This window comes from Thrips palmi, unplaced genomic scaffold (genome assembly GCF_012932325.1).
Source record: "Thrips palmi isolate BJ-2018 unplaced genomic scaffold, TpBJ-2018v1 HiC_scaffold_7, whole genome shotgun sequence".
NCBI lineage: Eukaryota > Metazoa > Arthropoda > Insecta > Thysanoptera > Thripidae > Thrips > Thrips palmi.
The window spans coordinates 8,918,484-8,935,025 of record NW_023144634.1 but is presented as its reverse complement, the minus strand read 5'-3'; the positions used below and the strand labels follow the sequence as shown (position 1 = coordinate 8,935,025).

General features: G+C 41.1%; 2 protein-coding genes across 4 annotated transcripts; one reads left to right on the top strand and one right to left on the bottom strand.

Annotated features, from left to right (window-relative positions):
- Positions 1-3,132: 3,132 nt before the first annotated feature.
- On the bottom strand, positions 3,133-14,954 carry LOC117652641 (C2 domain-containing protein 5). 3 transcript variants are annotated; one of them, XM_034397721.1, is made up of 21 exons: positions 14,801-14,954; positions 14,239-14,432; positions 13,846-14,029; positions 13,626-13,766; positions 13,327-13,543; positions 13,130-13,249; positions 10,053-11,561; positions 9,398-10,020; positions 8,119-8,133; positions 6,970-7,131; positions 6,662-6,830; positions 6,147-6,573; positions 5,938-6,065; positions 5,552-5,786; positions 5,262-5,465; positions 4,745-5,171; positions 4,530-4,622; positions 4,269-4,453; positions 4,050-4,175; positions 3,826-3,972; positions 3,133-3,740 (listed from the first exon to the last, which is right to left on the bottom strand). In XM_034397721.1, exons 2-21 carry the CDS (start codon positions 14,413-14,415, stop codon positions 3,675-3,677), a joined length of 5,355 nt encoding a protein of 1,784 aa, XP_034253612.1. In that variant the 5' UTR covers positions 14,416-14,432; positions 14,801-14,954; the 3' UTR covers positions 3,133-3,674. The 3 variants fall into 3 exon arrangements, with proteins under 3 accessions (XP_034253612.1, XP_034253610.1, XP_034253611.1); XM_034397719.1 differs by lacking the exon at positions 10,053-11,561 and having other exon boundaries at positions 9,398-9,627; XM_034397720.1 differs by lacking the exons at positions 8,119-8,133; positions 10,053-11,561 and having other exon boundaries at positions 9,398-9,627.
- Positions 14,955-15,150: 196 nt separating this feature from the next.
- On the top strand, positions 15,151-16,458 carry LOC117652647 (tubulin-folding cofactor B-like). The gene is given in 7 exon segments (XM_034397729.1): positions 15,151-15,264; positions 15,428-15,574; positions 15,656-15,752; positions 15,828-16,019; positions 16,105-16,161; positions 16,164-16,176; positions 16,267-16,458. Coding segments are annotated over 7 exon segments (735 nt in total). The 3' UTR covers positions 16,382-16,458.
- Positions 16,459-16,542: the final 84 nt, after the last annotated feature.

Sequence of the window (16,542 nt, the reverse complement as noted above, 5' to 3'; positions counted from 1 at the left end):
ACAGAGCCAGCCCGCCAGAGCCCTCCGGTCCCGTCCGGACGGTCCGGACCCCCGTTCCGTTCCCGGGCGGGACGACGAGGGGCAAGCGCCGGACACAAACCACGCGTTGCTCGCAGATCGCAAGGGTCCGTGACGTCAGAGAAGGCCAGGGCCTCGGCCAGGGCCAGCGTTTAGCTGGAAGGAAGATGACTGATTCCGGGCGTGCCGCCGCGTGCCGCCTTGCCACGGCCTCCACCAGGGTCCCCACGGCCGTCCCCGCCGTCCCCGCCCACTTCAAAAGGCCGAGAAATGACGATGCCACGACCAAAGTTGCGAAATAGCAATTTCCGGCTCCGACAGCCACGGCGCGGCGGCGTGGACGATCTTGACGGTCTTGATCACCAACAGCCAAACCCCGAGCCGAGGCCGAGGCCCAAGTCTGCGCCCAAAGGTACGGCGGTGAGGGGAGCGAGTGGACTAGGTCCACTTTCTCTCTCGGTAATCCCGGCAGATCGTTCAGTTCCGTGACTTAAAAAAAGAACGGGTAAAAGAAGCGCCAGTGTCAGAAGGAACCTGAAAAGGACTGGGTGACGCACGAATCTCCAGGGGCGGGTCAAAAAAAGGGGGGCGATGACGCAAAAGTTATTCGGCATCGCGTGTGCTCACATGCCCTGCATGGCCTCCCTCGCGAAGAAGACGCGCCCCTGCCGTTCCCTCTACAGTCATTATACAATAATTGTTATTTACCACCCCCGGCGCGGATTGTTTAGTATTCAGGACTCGAGCAGTGGACGGGGTGGGGTGGGGCGGGGCGGGCGGCTCCCTTTGCCATTCTATTCTGTCCACGGCGGGAAAACAACGCAACGCTTGATTTGGCCGCCCGTCGCTGTCGCTACACTGCTCCCGTCTCGCCCCACCCGGAGTACATCACAGTCGCTCGGGCCTCGTCGCGCGCCGTCCCCCCCCCCCTCTTTTCCCTCTTAAGATGAAGATGACCGCGGTGGCGTATCGCTGTCCCCGTACTGCGTCACTTGGCTTAATTCATCCAGACCTGAGACAAATTCGTCGGGAAAGTGAGTTAGGGTGGCGAGGGGGCGAGAAAGGCGGGGAAGGGGCGGGGGGAGAGTGGGGCAAAGGGGGAGGGGGTGTTGGACTGGCGCCTCACAGGCCGGTGCCGCTGCGCTGCGAAAAGTAACTCGGTTTGGTTCGTTACGCGTTACGCCATGAGGCAGAGGCAGCAGACTGGTTCCGAGAGTCGTTTTCGTCGCTGTCTCTCTCGCACCTATAGGGAACGCCCTATGAGTGCGAGAGAGACATGGGGTGGCCGAGGCGGCCAAGACGCTGCGCGGCCCGCGGTAATGCCCCGGGCGACGCCAGACGCCATCACACCAGCAAGGTGCGGACGAGGTGCCGCGAGGTCATGGAGTCCACCTCTCTGACCAGGGTCACCAGGTTCACCAGGGTCACCATGCGGCGGTAGTCTACAAGTACGTTGCAGTTGAACGATGCCGCGCTGTCCGTACTCCTCGCTCCGTCTCTCTCGCACCCCTACGGCACGGCACAGTCCATGAGTGCGAGAGAGACAGAGCTAGGAGTGCGGGCAGCGGCATCGCTCGACAGGTCACGGTTGGCGCCCTCACGGCCAAACCCTCGATCCCGGTGGAATGAAGCGAGCTCGCCGAATCGATGAAGCGATGACGCCTTGCGTCTTCCCTTCACGTGCCTGTTTGTGTCCACAAGGTTGTGGTGGCCGCCACATGGGCACACTAGGCCACACAGGCACGAGAACGCTACAAACGAGCGGTGCAGAATGCAGAAAGGCCAGGCCTGCAGGCTTGCAGGCATCAGGCTCGCCGGCCATATGAGACAGCGCTTGCTGTGACAATGACAATCCTACTTCTGCCCCTGCTTTAGCGTGCATTTTGTTGTCTTTCTTAAAGGAAGGTTCGTCGAATAACACTGTTGTTTGGTCTCGGACGCCTCAAGGCACGGCCCCAGGGCGGGGCTGGGGCAGGCTGGGGCCTGACGAGGCAAACTTGATAAGGAGGGCTTTTTGAGCACCTCCGCCGGAGCGTGTGTGTGTATGTGGTCCTCCGGGGTACAAAGTCAACACGGGTGTCGCACCTTGTCTTGGCCCCTCCTTCCCTCTCTCCCACTCCCCAGAGTCCAAGGTCTCATTCCAATGCATTCAGCCTTTCAGGGACACCCACAATTCGAACAAGATCCAAGTAGCTTTATTAATAAAATACACTTCATTGTAACTTGGCAATGAGAGATGACTGAACACTAGACGTAAAACCAAACATCATAAAAATGCTAAATATTTTAACAAATGCACACATGTCCAGATTTGACAAAAGCATGATTGTGTTAATGATAGTAATAATTATTATAATATATCAACAGTGGAATTTGTTTCACAAGTACTCATTTTATATGGCACATTCATTGTTTCAAAGTAATAATTATCAGGTGCATCAACTTGCTTTCCCTCTGACTACAATTATTATTCATTGGAAATATCAGTTGGATCTAAGAAGCACAAGGAAAGGATATCAACCGACTGTCTTCGAATAAGTACAGTTATCATTAGTTGCACACGCCGGGCTCAAGGGGCTTTCTTTGAATGAAGGTAAAATCAGTCAAAGCCATGATTGACTACTGACCTTTCCACTCGGGTTACATTTCTGAAATGCCATAGTAGACTAGAAACTGACATTTTAAAAACCAATTCTAAAACCAGATTTCAAAATTTAACAGTGCACAAAATAGCAGTGCACACAAGAAATTTAAAAAAAATTAATAATAAAAATACATATTAAGAAGATTACCCTGTCACACATGACCTCAACATAAAAAGGTTGTGTTACCAATCATTTTATCTAGGATAAAAGGCTCTTGGAAGAAAAGGAAGGTACGTAAGTTAAGCAAAATTTGCACATTAGTTCAACAACAAAAACAATCATCATCTTTAACACAATATAAACACTGGGGGGTATAACTTCAGAACACAATAATTAGTTGCACAAAATACAATTACTTTGTAAATTTGACTAATATAGTTGTACTATGCAAAATACAGAATTAAATATGATAGTTTTCAGAAATATTTGTACTAGTTAAGGACATAAACAAACTGCTATTGCCCATATATCAAAATCAAGAAAACATTTATTGTCACTTGTGACCGATACAACAAAAGTGAAGACCATGAGAAAGGTGATTGCTTCATAACATCACAGTATAACATGTGGCACAGACATTGCATTATGAGAGCATTCATTAACTAGAGTAATTTCATTGTATGAGCAACACAAATTATAATAATAATAATACTAATGAAAGGATCAACTGCTTAAGTTAGGCCTACATTTCTTGAGCAAAATCACCATTCAAAACATTTTTGTTTCTGTGCTGAACTTATGTTCATGCATGACTATTAAGATTTTTATTTGTTGTGTATATTCGTGATTTGATGACACTTTCAGTTGAAGTCTTCTTATCTTACAATCTATAAATGCTGTTTCTTGTCTTTACTAAGACCTAAAAAATATACCTCTTTGCACCTCTTACCTGCTCTCAGAGCCAAAAGGCATTGTAAGTCATTCAGAGGAAGGATAAGTTGAAATGTATTGCGCTCAGAGTATGGTTGACTTGGGACGACCTGCTTTCTGTGCTGCCCCATTTATCTTTTGTCATTGATCAGTTGAATAATATGATGCATGAACTACATCACCACCCACATTAATGAGACATTGACCCTGAAAAATGAGAAAAAAGTTATAATAAATCCAATTGGTAGAGACAAATTCTGCCAGGATATATGTCGGCAAAGAAGCAGTATACCTGGTTTTTATGTGGATTGTGAAGTAAAACATTCTCTGAAATGAAATATGCAACCATTGCATTTCCTCCCAATGCTGTGACATGAGCCCTTACTATGGCAAGAACATCTGCTATGAAGCTATGGATGAACCCACTAAGACCACCACTCTGGAATACCAAAAGGAGATGTTTTACTGTAAAAATTGAACATTATTACACACAAAGAGGCAACATTATTACTCTACCTCACGAATGGCTGTACTTTCTCGAATAAAGAAGAAATTTAAGTTTCCGAGATATCGATCAATTTTTCCACCAGGGATATACGACAAGGGGGTGATGTCAACACCATATCGCTCCCTTGGGGGTTTCTGAAATAGGTTGAAGAAGGTTATCACATGTTGTAATGTTCAATAAAGAAGATTGTAACAAGATAACAACATATTTGAAAGAAAGAAATTTACATGTTGAATCTTTGGAGGATTTTGCAAACGTTGGCTAAGGGTATATGATTGATGAGGTGATTTTGGTCGCATTTTGGATCCCACTGATGATGCAGCAGCAGATGCAGCTGCAGCAACAGCTGTTGCGCCTGTAATGTCTTCTAAAACAACATCTTCTTCTAGGCTAAATATTAAATCATTTTCATCTGTAAGGGAAAGAAAAGATTTGGCAAGATGTTTTGATTTAAAAATAAACTATTGCACCGTCTCTCAGAAAAGTACCTTTTTTGAGGGGCTCTTTGCTTACTGAAGGGGGGACAGTTTTCCTTTTTATTTTGGAATTCTTTTCTGCTTCCCCTAGTCCTAAAGCCATTCCTGAATCAATTGATGAAATATATATTAGTATAAATAAAATGGCAAATACAATACAGTATAAGACGAAGATGTTAACATGTTAACACAGTAACCTTAATATGTTAACAGTAAGGGCCACAAACCTAATAGTGTTAGCTGAAGTTCATCAGGTTCAGGCAATTCCACAAAAAATTGTAATTGGCCGAGGGCACATGGCACCATGCGGCGCAACTTGAAATACACACTTTGTAGCATCCTGTGGAAATGCTTTGAATACACCACTGGCGGCATTGTAGGGGTAACCTTTGCTCGCCAAACTTGGGTAAACATTTGCAGGTTTCTCACTACTTCCATATCCTCCAACCCAGGTACCACCTCGGTATTGACAACAAAAAAGCCATCAGGAGGGTGTGGATCCATGAGCAAGGAAATAACATCAACATCCTCATTATCATCGACCTCCATGACACAAGTGTCTTTGTTTCCTGTAGCTAAGTCTAGGTCGGGAAGATCGTCTTCAGAGTCCTCTGTATCCGACTGATTATTTCTACCATTAGCTGTTTCACCCTCCTAAAAAAAAAGGAAAACAAAAAAAAATCAATGTCAATAAAATGAATGAAGCAGTACATCAGGAATAAGAAAATGGTGTATAATGCTCACAGGTAGAGATTTCAGATGATATATCTCACGGTTTCTTTTGACAGTTTCTGAAAGAGTCTTTTGAACTTCCAGCAATCTACGCTCATCACTCCACGAGTTTCCTGCGGTGATGGTAGGCACTGGAGGGGAAGGTAGAGGAGTGAGGAACATGGCAGTGCCAGTGGCCAAACCGACTAACATTCTCTCTCCTATGGAAACTTGTACCTGAAATAGATCAGCAGGGATATGATTTACCTTAGACTGAAATATTTAATAGGATGCACAAAATAATCTTTCCTTGTAACACATACTTTTAATCCAAAGATGGCGTTCATTCCTTTTACTTTGAGCTTATTCAGAAGCATTCGATGCAACTCATATTCTAAAAATGGCAAACCATCTGAGATTTCTTTAGCATTGAGTTCTCCTTTGGTGTCTCTCTTTGGACGACAGACATAAGCTTGCACTAAGCAGCCTCGACCCGTTACAGGAATTCCCTCTGGTGGCTCCATAGTTGTCAAAAGAACATCCGGAACCTTACCTTTTCTGTGAAGGAAAAATGAAAGGTAATATTTATTAGCACCAGGTGGTTTATTCGCACCATGGTGCGAATGGTCACTTCGTAAATGAAATGGTGAAGAAGGCAAAACAACATGGAACAGGAGATGAAAGGTCCACTTATTTAAATTTGACTGACCTGCACATGGCACATTTCATCATCTTGACTCTAAATGGGACACTTGATTCCGAGTACGGTATATGACACATGAAGCATCCTGGTAGAATCTCCCCATCAGCACCCTCAGACAAATGGCGGACTTTGCCCTGTACACAGATTTCAAAAGACATCTTTAAGTATCAGAAGAAATGAGTCATTGATTAAAACTGATAAACATCAGTACTCACAGGATAAGCGGGTTCACTTTTGCCACCAGAACCCTTTTCAAAGTCTGTCCTGTCTAATGATGAAGTCATAGCAACACGGTCATGACTCTGTTTGGCAGAGTTGGCCTGCTTTTGTGGTTGTAGTCCTTGCACTGCTTGAGATGGAGGCTGTGGGTGAGGGTACTGTAATTGCTGTACTTCAGTAGAAGCCTGTTCTGATTGACTCTGATCCAGCTGAGTGGTCTGAACTAATGGTTGGGCCATTGGTTGTTGTTGGGGTGCCTGTTTCTCAGTTGAAGTTATGTTGACTGTTGTGTTGGCACCCCCACCAGAAGTTATGTTGACTGCTGTGTTAGCACCCCCACCGGAAGTGTCAAGTTCAGATGCACTATACTGAAGACTAATAACAGCAGCTGTCCCAGCAGCACTGAGTACACACACATCATCACTGCAAAACAAAAATAAACAATTCATTGGTTCAGTATTTTAAACAGATCATATGTTTAACAGATCATATGTTTAAATGAAATCAATACCAAATGCTAGTATGTTCTGCATATCCTAGGACAACATTGCACCCAAGAGCTCGAGCATGTGAACGAACTTCCATTCTCAATTCCTTCCACCAGGTGTCACGAGTTTCTGGCTCTTCTAAATTGGTTATCCGTTCCAAGAGTTTGACAGAACGAGAGCTTACTGTTCCACCTGCCATATAAAAGAGAAAAGAGAGTAAAAAAAAGGAGAAGGAAAAAGCTGCACTAACAGTTTTACTTTAGGTGCTTGTTAACAACAACTAAAAATGCATATGAAAAAATAAAATAATTACAACTTAAGGACCATTTACCTATACTTTGAACAAATCCAGGTGGAAATTTGGACACTGTAATGAATGGGTATTCCAACATTTCAAAATTGTCTTGATTCATGACAGGTGGCTGAAGATGCAGCGCGGGCGGCCGCCCTTGCTGTCCGGGACACGACGATCCGCTCCCAGTCAAACTATTTCCTAGAAACAAGACAATCCTCATATTAAACCAAGTCTCATTCAAATTCACATTTTCTTACGGACACTGAGTGTTCATGAAAAGTCCATTGTATGTTGGCCACAGAGGCAAAAAAGAACATGTTTTAGTTACAGTGTATTTTTCACTGCACACATCAAACGACAGTCAAAAAATTTGTCAGAACTTTCAATGACATTAGAACATTCAGACATGACTGAAAAAAGCATGGACTCCACGCAGAAACAAATACTCATAAAGACAATGCAATAAGAGGGTAGAAAGACTGAGACACGAGCTTAAATCAAATGGGAAAAGATTACAAGAGTATTCACAGCACACATATCAAATTATGAGAATTGAAAGAAAGGGAAAGTTCCACATAAAGCATAGAATGTACAGGACAAAACCAAAATGATATGAACTGAAAACTACTATGAAGGTAGCCAATCAAGTCGCAATTCACAATAGCTTAAAACCCATTGACATGGTGTATTAATTAAAATAGATATTGCATGGAGGTTCTAAAATATAACTTGCCCAACTAAGCACAGTGGATAGAATAGGTAGCAATGCAGAAAAGCCTAGAGCACCAAAATGAAACTTAAAACCTCCTCAATTGAAATAGTATAAGATTAAAAGGGAAAAGACAAGATCGTACTTTGCATTTAAGGTGGAAAAGGAAACTAAAGACTTTTCACTTCTGAATGAATGCAAGAAAAAAATTACAAAATAAAATAAAATGTACATTTGAAACATAAGGCTGCATTTGAGCACAGGAGGAAAGACAAGTTATCCCCTAAAGTATTTTAATCAGATGCACAATTTTACCAAACAGAAAACCTCAAAGCAATTTTCTAGAGATAAAACAAAATACAAATATAGTTCTAAGAACAAAAACAAACCACACAAAAACAAACCAGGTTGCAAAGAGAGACAATAGCACACACTGAGGCTGGACACAATTATAAAGACTGACATTAACTACTTACTCTTGCGGTAGCAGCCTATGATTTGATTGACCCAAAACCAAAACAGAACAACAAAAATCAAAAGTTTGTTCATTTTCAATTTTTATAAAATATCCTAGCCCTAAGAGTACTTTCAATTAGATTTAAGTAAAGCACACAGTGCTTGGAGCAGAATATCTTGAGCATGCAAAGACTGACTAGAAATCAAATTGCAAGTTCTCATTTATTTTGAATTTGTAACACTAAACTTGGAGACAAGAAAGTGAAGTACGGAAAAAAATCGAGCACAAAAAGAAAGTGGGGTCGCACACCCCATTTTAGACCAAAGTCACTTATCTTGAGATGTACTAGTAGTACACGATCGAGTAGAGTGGCAATAACCAGTGGTGAGTATTTTTGAGTCTCAAAATGAGGCAATCCAGTCTAAAATAAGGGTGTGCATTTGTCCCCACTCCTCAGTGTTTGATTCCTCCCAACACTGACCTTATGTAATGCATGACTATCCCAACAAATGGTGAAAAAGACTCAAATTTTTTGTAACAATGGGGCAAACAGAGCAATGAACTACTGTACTGTGCAGTTTTGTGCAGCTACCCATCACCCCTCACCAGACATTCACGATGGGGGCCTCCCATTGGAAATGCCAGTTTAAACAAAAGACATTCACCAAGGGCTTGGTTCAACCAGCACTATGAACTCTTGGTTCATCGGGGAACGCCCGTGCCCGGCTTCACCAGACTCGCGGCTCTTGCCATGACACATGTTTATTAAATTTGATTTAACAGATTCAAGGATTAGGTAAAATATCACAAAAAATGATATAAGTGTCGTCATAAGTGCATAGTTCTCTACATACGTAACACATCTTAAACAAAACAAACTACCAGATTATCATTATTATTATTAAACTAGTTTTAGTTACCAAATAGAAAATACTACAGAAATAGTAAGAAGATAATCAACGTTGAGCCAACCGTAGCTTTTTAGAATGCATTAGCATGCATTTACTTAATGTTACTTTAATGTTACTGGGTTTACTGAGTTAAACCAACACCAAGTCACTCTAAACTTTCTGACGTTATTTAACAAAACTAGGGACAAAAAGTCATAAAATAAAAAGACTAAGGATGGAGGCTTTAGAACATTACATAAAACCAGCATTGATACATTAAACTATTTTATTCAGAATACTGGAGATGTTTCAAAAGAGCGGCTCTGAAAAGTGCACAGATCTATGTGCAATGAATACATTAATCCTACAACATGTGAGCACAAACAATGTATTTCAACAATAACTCACCTTTCGGAGTCACGCTTAGATCTGAATCTGATGATCTCCTATGTATTGCTGGAGCGGCAGTGAGCTTAGTTGGAGACTGCGACTGCTTGTGGGCACTTGAAGTCAGCTGAGTTGATGAGGCAGCTCGATCCTCATCATGTGCAACAGTTGTTGCTCCTTCTCGCTCTCCGTCAGTGACAAAGTGCGAGGCTGCTGCAGCTTCATGCCGGCACACTAGGCTAGTGGTACTCCTACTCTTATGGAGTGGGGACAACACATGAGGGATGTCAAGCGTGAGTGAGCACACAGGGTTATCTGACACGCTTTTCTTCCGAGCCACTTCCACAATACTAGTGACACTAGAACTGTCCATGCTTACAGTACTCTGAAGCTCATGTTTATTTGGCTGTGGTGCACTGTTCACCACTAAGTTAGTAACTACATTAGTAGAAATATTCTGCTCTTTCAATTCATCAAGCACAGGGAAACTGAGAGTTGATGAGTTTGTGAGTAATGTTGGATTTCGGTCTACTTGCAAATATTGTTCCCTGTCTTCACCTTTCGAATTAATGTGGTTACAACTTTCTACTGTGCCTGTGTTTTGAATACATGCATGAAAGCTACTAGAGGCTGAAGCAATGGGACTTCCCTAACAACGCAAGAAACACAATCAGACTTGAAGGGAGAAGACACAGGAGGCAAAGGAGAATGAGAGAGAGGAAGAGAGGCAGTATTGGGAGGAGGGCAAGGTTGTGTCGCCTCAAATGGTTGTGGTAAATCCTCAATCTTAACAAAATCAGACGAAGATTTTAATGCGATGGTAGCTGCTGTGAACTCTTGGTCAAATGGGCTCTTACTTTGGACGTAATTTATACTGGCAAGTGCTTTGGAAGAATGACTAGTGCTTGTCTCTTTTCTTGTTGCTTTAGGTATTTTAGGGGAAGAGGCAATCCTTTGCTCTTTACCATGTCCAGTTAGAGAGACTGTGTCTGTCTCAATTTTTGAATGACATGGGCTTGGGCTTGAAGACTGGCTGTTAGAGCAATTGCTTGTGTATCTCTTATTTTTTACAAGAATGGGAGACAAAGATACTCCCTTGCGAAACACATTGTTACGGTCCGTTTTTCCTTTTGGAGACAAAGACCTACTTTTCTTTTTTTCATCGAAAGGTAATATTTCATTACAACCAATAACAAATGTTACTCTCCCCTTTGGGTTCTTGCCTGGGGACACATCGGAAATAATATTCTCTGCGACAGACAACAAAGAAGAATCATCATCCAGCTTATCCTCCTGTGATTCAAATTCATCCACAAGGGAATTCTCTTCATCTTTCAACCCAATAGCTGATGAATCTGTGATTTCATCTCCAGAAGTTGAAGAGGCACAGGAAGATGATGAAGACTCAATAAATGCAATACTTTCTTCATTATCAGAAGATATTTGATGAATAAGTTCCTTGGCTCCACCTAGTTCAAGTTCTGATGAACTTGGAAATAAATTAAGTTTTGGTGTAGCTGGTGCAGAAACTACAGTCTCCTCGCCTTCAGCGACTCGACTTAAACCACCACAGTCCTCTAATTCTCTTCCAGAGTCCATCATAATAGATCTAATGAGAGCAGCCGTCACTGAATCATTTCGCTTTTGTGCCTTGCGCCTTATATCAAAGGAAAGTGATTTTGTTGATGAGCATGACACTGTGTCAAGTTCAGAGTCAGAGTCAGATTGAAGACGTCCCCGTAACGCATTCACCTTCCTAGGAAAATGGCGAATGACCTTCATAAAACGGCTACTTCCTGGAGATCCAGGACTTCGGCGCATATCTTCTTGTTCAAGTAAATGGCGCAGATCAGAAAGATCAGTGACAAGAGACTTGGTGGAATTTTGTCTCTTATATGGTGCATGTTGGGCTAAATCAAAGGGAGCGGAGCATTGACGGCGGTGGGTGAAAGGCCTTTGATTGTTCGACGCAGAGACCACCACAACAGGCTGTTTTTTACCCTTTTTAGTTTTCATCTTGGGAAAGCGGGGTCCCATCACAGGTAACACTCCGTCTTCTCTATTTGAGGTTTGTAAGAGTGGGTTGACACCAGTTGTTGGGGTAGGGGGGATGACACAGAGACGAGGAGAGGAAGGTGCAGCATATAGACAAGGAGCTGTTCTAAAGGGGGAAAGAATCTTTGATCTACAGACACAATTCAAAATACATGCATAAGTGAAAAATCCAAAATTCCATGATTAGAAGCACAAGCAAAAATAAGCAAGCAGATAGTGGTGAGGCAAGATTGAAGTGGAATGGAAGGAAAAGGGAAGGAAAGAAAGAAACCAAAGACCTGTTTTAGTATTTTGTACCCAATAAGGCATTAAGTATAACCAGTTTTCACTTTTCTTGTCAATTGAGAGTCTGGAGCTGAAAAGAATTCAGATGAGATCCTGAAGACAGCAAGAATTTTGTCCCAACAATTAGATGTGAAATTTAGGGATTAATAAAGTTCCAAACATGGTTGAATTCTTGCTGTCCCAAACATAAAAGTTATTAGGATATTGCACTAGAACATAGGCAATAAATATTGGGTTATTTTTGTTTTAAATACATACGTTAAGAAATTGGTACCTAAACTCCATAAACAAACTGAACACAAGGATAGAATATGAAGCACAAGAAAAGGTAAGATATCAAAACAGTAGGTTAGCACACAGAAAAGCATTTCAAAAGAGATTATGCATTCATGCTTAGATTTTGCAGCAGCTGATGGCAATCACAAAAGAATTTAACACATTATACTTTGCTTTCAAACTGGAAGCATCATACCAAATAATGCTGACCTGAATTAAATTTCAAGGCCTAAGTGAGTTCCTAGTCAAAATAGCAGGAGCGTATAATGTTAAGATTAATATCTGCCAAGCAGCCAATTATTGTTTATAGTTTTTTTGGAGAAAGGAAATTGACTAACGGTTGAAAATGCATAGGCACTGTCTGGAGCTTTTGATTTGAATAAAACTTCCAAAGCATACAGAATGGTTGAGTATTCTTGCAGACTATTCAATGTCTACCATTAGCCACACATAATCTATTACCATGAATATCATGGTATTCGAATTCTCACCTGCACACAAATCATTCCCAAAATGCATTACACAGCAGCCAAAGCACACAGGGTCACTTTAAATTTGATTGGAAATGGGTTAGTTCCTAGTCTACAGGAGGGAAGATTTCTAAATAAAAATAAATTTAGACTAAAAATACAGAGAAAGAAAAACACAGAAGACATGAAAAAAGCAAATAAAATAAAAGTAGGTAAAATCAAATTCTAAGTAATTGTTTGGAGACATCACAATAAAAGAATGCAGGAGTGCATGTTTAAGTTGATTTAACAGTGCCCTCCATGAAGAGATGAATAGAAAAGAAAAAAGTGTCCCTATGGTACTAAGAATTATTTGGATGAAAGATGTCTTGTGTGTTATTTCAGTCATTGTTTCCCTCAATGATAATTAATTGCTTACGGATTGCATATTCACAACTAAGCTAATTTGGAGCAACCAACAACTCTTTCAGACACAGCCAAACAGGACAATAGCTTTCAGAATAAATGAGTATTAGTGCAAAAAAGATGCCACATCTAGGACTTGAACAGGTGTCAATGAAATTTGTAGCAGTGGCATTGATACATGGCACAAAGACAATTATCTGTGATAATCTGAAAATCGCACATGAACATTTTAAAGGATTTTTGTTATTAAGGAGAAACTTACTCTTCCTGAGTGGACGTGTTCAGAGCAGCCGGTTCATGTAGGCGAACAATAGAGACAGCTGTTCCAATTCCTCTAGCAACAATGCCTGACTCTCCCTCCAAGTCAAAACACTGACGATATCTGTAAGAAAAGTTTCAAAATCAGATTCATAGTATTCAAAGATAAAGAAAGAGAAAACAATATTCCTATACTCATACCCAATAACTGCATTTCCACCTAAATCAAGTGCTTTCAAGCCAATTTTACGTTGAACTTCTCCTGATAGTTTAAAGAAAAGCGTTTGTCTTGCCTCATTGGACGCTCTTGGAGTTCGGATTTTATCTATCCATTGGTACTCAGGATCATCATTAACAACAAGTTCCTCAACAAAGCCGTGGATAACCTGGGCATAATAGCCTTGGGGTATTGCTGGAGCTAAAAAATTAAGTGGTATGAAAAATTATTCAATAATGTTTCACTTAGTTTTTGATTCTCTCTTGCATGGTCATATACTTACAACAAAAGAAGAGAACACCACAAGAGGACTGTCGAAAACGATTAAAATCTGAAAACAGCTCCACTTTCACAATAACATGAACCTCCCCTCGAATCCCATGCATTGTGTCATATACAGGGATCCAGCCTGACATGACAGAGCCTATCAAACAGGATACAAGATTGGTTTTAACAGTGATGAATCTACATTTTAAAGGGTGAAACTTGCGGCTGAAAATTACCAGAATTTGCAGTGGTGGTAGCACTTCCTTCAGATCGAACATTCTTCACAGGTTTAGGAGGTACAGGTAACAGGAGAGGATTCAAATCCAAATACACTTTGCCAATAGCATCATTTGCCGAATATGTGTCATGATCCATCAGACGCAGTTGCAGTGGCTCATCTTGCAATTCAGAATCATCCACCTAAAATAACAAATGAAAATATTTAAAAGAACAAATAACTTGTATTGTCCTGGAACTTTTCATGTTCATATTACTTCGGTGATGACAACACTACAAGCGATCTGGTATATAGTTGATTTTGGTTAACATCCAAGATTATTCAGACAATCGGGTTACATAGAAACATTTTGAGCGGGATGTACAGAAGTAGAGACGATATGCTTACAAACCTCAAAGCGATACCATTCTGAATTCCATTGAGGATTTAAGGATTTTCGACACACGTCAGTCTTGTAGGTTGTATTTCCAAGTTTTATTTCAACATACGCATCAGTTGTGTCGCTGGACCTATCCATTACAGGCAAATTTCGCCCAGCGACAATTTTTACTTTAACCTTTCCTGGCATGATGTCGCACAAGTAATCTGAAAGGGAATAAAATTTAAGAGGAATCAGAAGTAAGAAAATTACAGACCTGGTCACCTGAATGTGAATAGAGCCATTTGTTCTATATGAGCCACAGTAACTAGTCTCAAACTAGCTTGTACTGACAACAAGCTAAAAATTGTTGGATACAAGATGAAATGACACGTTCAAACAGTGAGGAACGATGAGGAAGGTAAAAGACAACAAACAATAACTCAAAGTATGTCAGATACACAATTACTGGGTCCGGCAAAAACAAAAATAGCTACCAAACCGTCCGTAAGGCTTATCTGTTTCTACGAAAATTTTCTTTTGGGATCAAGAACCACTATATTATCACACGTAGGTTCCACTGTGAACAACTAACCTCATAAAGTTTCTCTTAATCAAACACTCCACGAAGCCATGAGCTAAGATAAGTCTACAATTTATGATCACGCGAGTGCAGGATGCAGGTGTAACTTCTGTTTGTTGAAGGTACGAAAATATCGTCTGCTGCTGCAAGGAGGTGAAAACGAAAGTTATGAGAAAGTTTTGAACCACTTGACGCAATCTGCGAATAAGCTACAGCAAGGAGAATGTAGTGTGAATAACACACCGGTTTCCCTCCCCCGCCCCCGCCCCGCACTTACAGTCAGTCGTCCTGTCAAAACAGTTCCAAACAAAACGCTTATTGTTGCGTAATCTTTTGCTACTCAGTAAAATACATTCATCAAAATGTACGAAGTCCTCACTTCAGACATTCTCAAAGTTTGCGTCTCTACTTCGCTGGACCCAGAAGCCCCATTTGAGAGAAAATTTATGAAAAATATAACAGTTGGTGATTTGAAGGTTAGTGCGGTATCATTTGAACTGGTTGAAAGGCCTGTTCCCTCCTGTTCCTTCGATCACATTAGGCGTGCCTGTTGAAATAACCCATCTGAAACTATTATATTCTGAAATTATCTTAGATAGAATATGTCATTCATTTTTAAAAAAATCTTTTGTCTCCCAGGGCAAACTGGAAATGCTGACAGGGGCAAGTTCTGCGACAATGAAAATTGAAATTTATGAAAAGGATTCCGATAAATTAGTCTGCATGCTAGATAATGAAGATGCTCTTCTTGGTTCATATCCAATAGATGATGGTATGAGGATACATGTGAGTGTGCTTCATTCATTATATAGTTACGGGGATTTTAGTTGTGGTCATATTTCACACCTCTTTTCATTTCAATTTCAGGTTGTAGATACTTTCATATTGCGTAATTCCTTCAACAATCCGGAAGGTGACGCTGATAAGTTTGAATTGACCCCAGAACAATACGCTAAGAAAACAGGTATCATTTCATTTAGAATTCCATCTTGAAGATGAAAACTCATGCAACTATTGTCTAATATAGGATACCTTTCAGGAACTGTGCGAGCATTTCTTGAACGCAACAAGTTAGGCAAGTATAATGAGGAAGAGCAAAGAAAGCTTGCTGAGGCTAAACAGGCTGAAAGAGAAGCTGAAGAAGCAGCAGCAAAATCCATTCACATTGGCAACCGATGTGAGGTCAAAGTACCCACTGCACCAACAAGACGAGCTACTGTCATGTATGTCGGTAAGTTCACCAAGGCAGTTTTACTGTAGAACCAATCGTCTTTCATACTCAATTCTACTTGCATTAAATTTTGTTGTTTACACAGGTGCAATGGAAGGCAAACAGGGGCTGTGGGTTGGTGTGAAGTATGATGAGCCTCTTGGGAAAATGATGGCGCGTAAGTACAGTAAACCGTGAACGATATTCAGAAAGTTTGTTTCTAATTCCAAAGAAGTTCTAACTAAGCAATTTTGTTCCATGACTGCAGAGTGGAGGGAAAGAGGTATTTTGAATGCCCCCCAAAATATGGAGGATTTACCAAAGTTGGCAACATTACCGTTGGAGATTTTCCCGAGGAAGATTTTGAATTGGATGAAATTTGAACTTGCAATGTAAAATGTGATCATCACAACTCACCACGTTTTGTAATTGGATGAAGAAACCATTTTTTCACTCTCTATACCTTTTTTATGCACAATATTCCTAATTTATTCTAATTTTAAAATGTCTTGATCTTCAGAAACTCATGAATCTATTAACACCC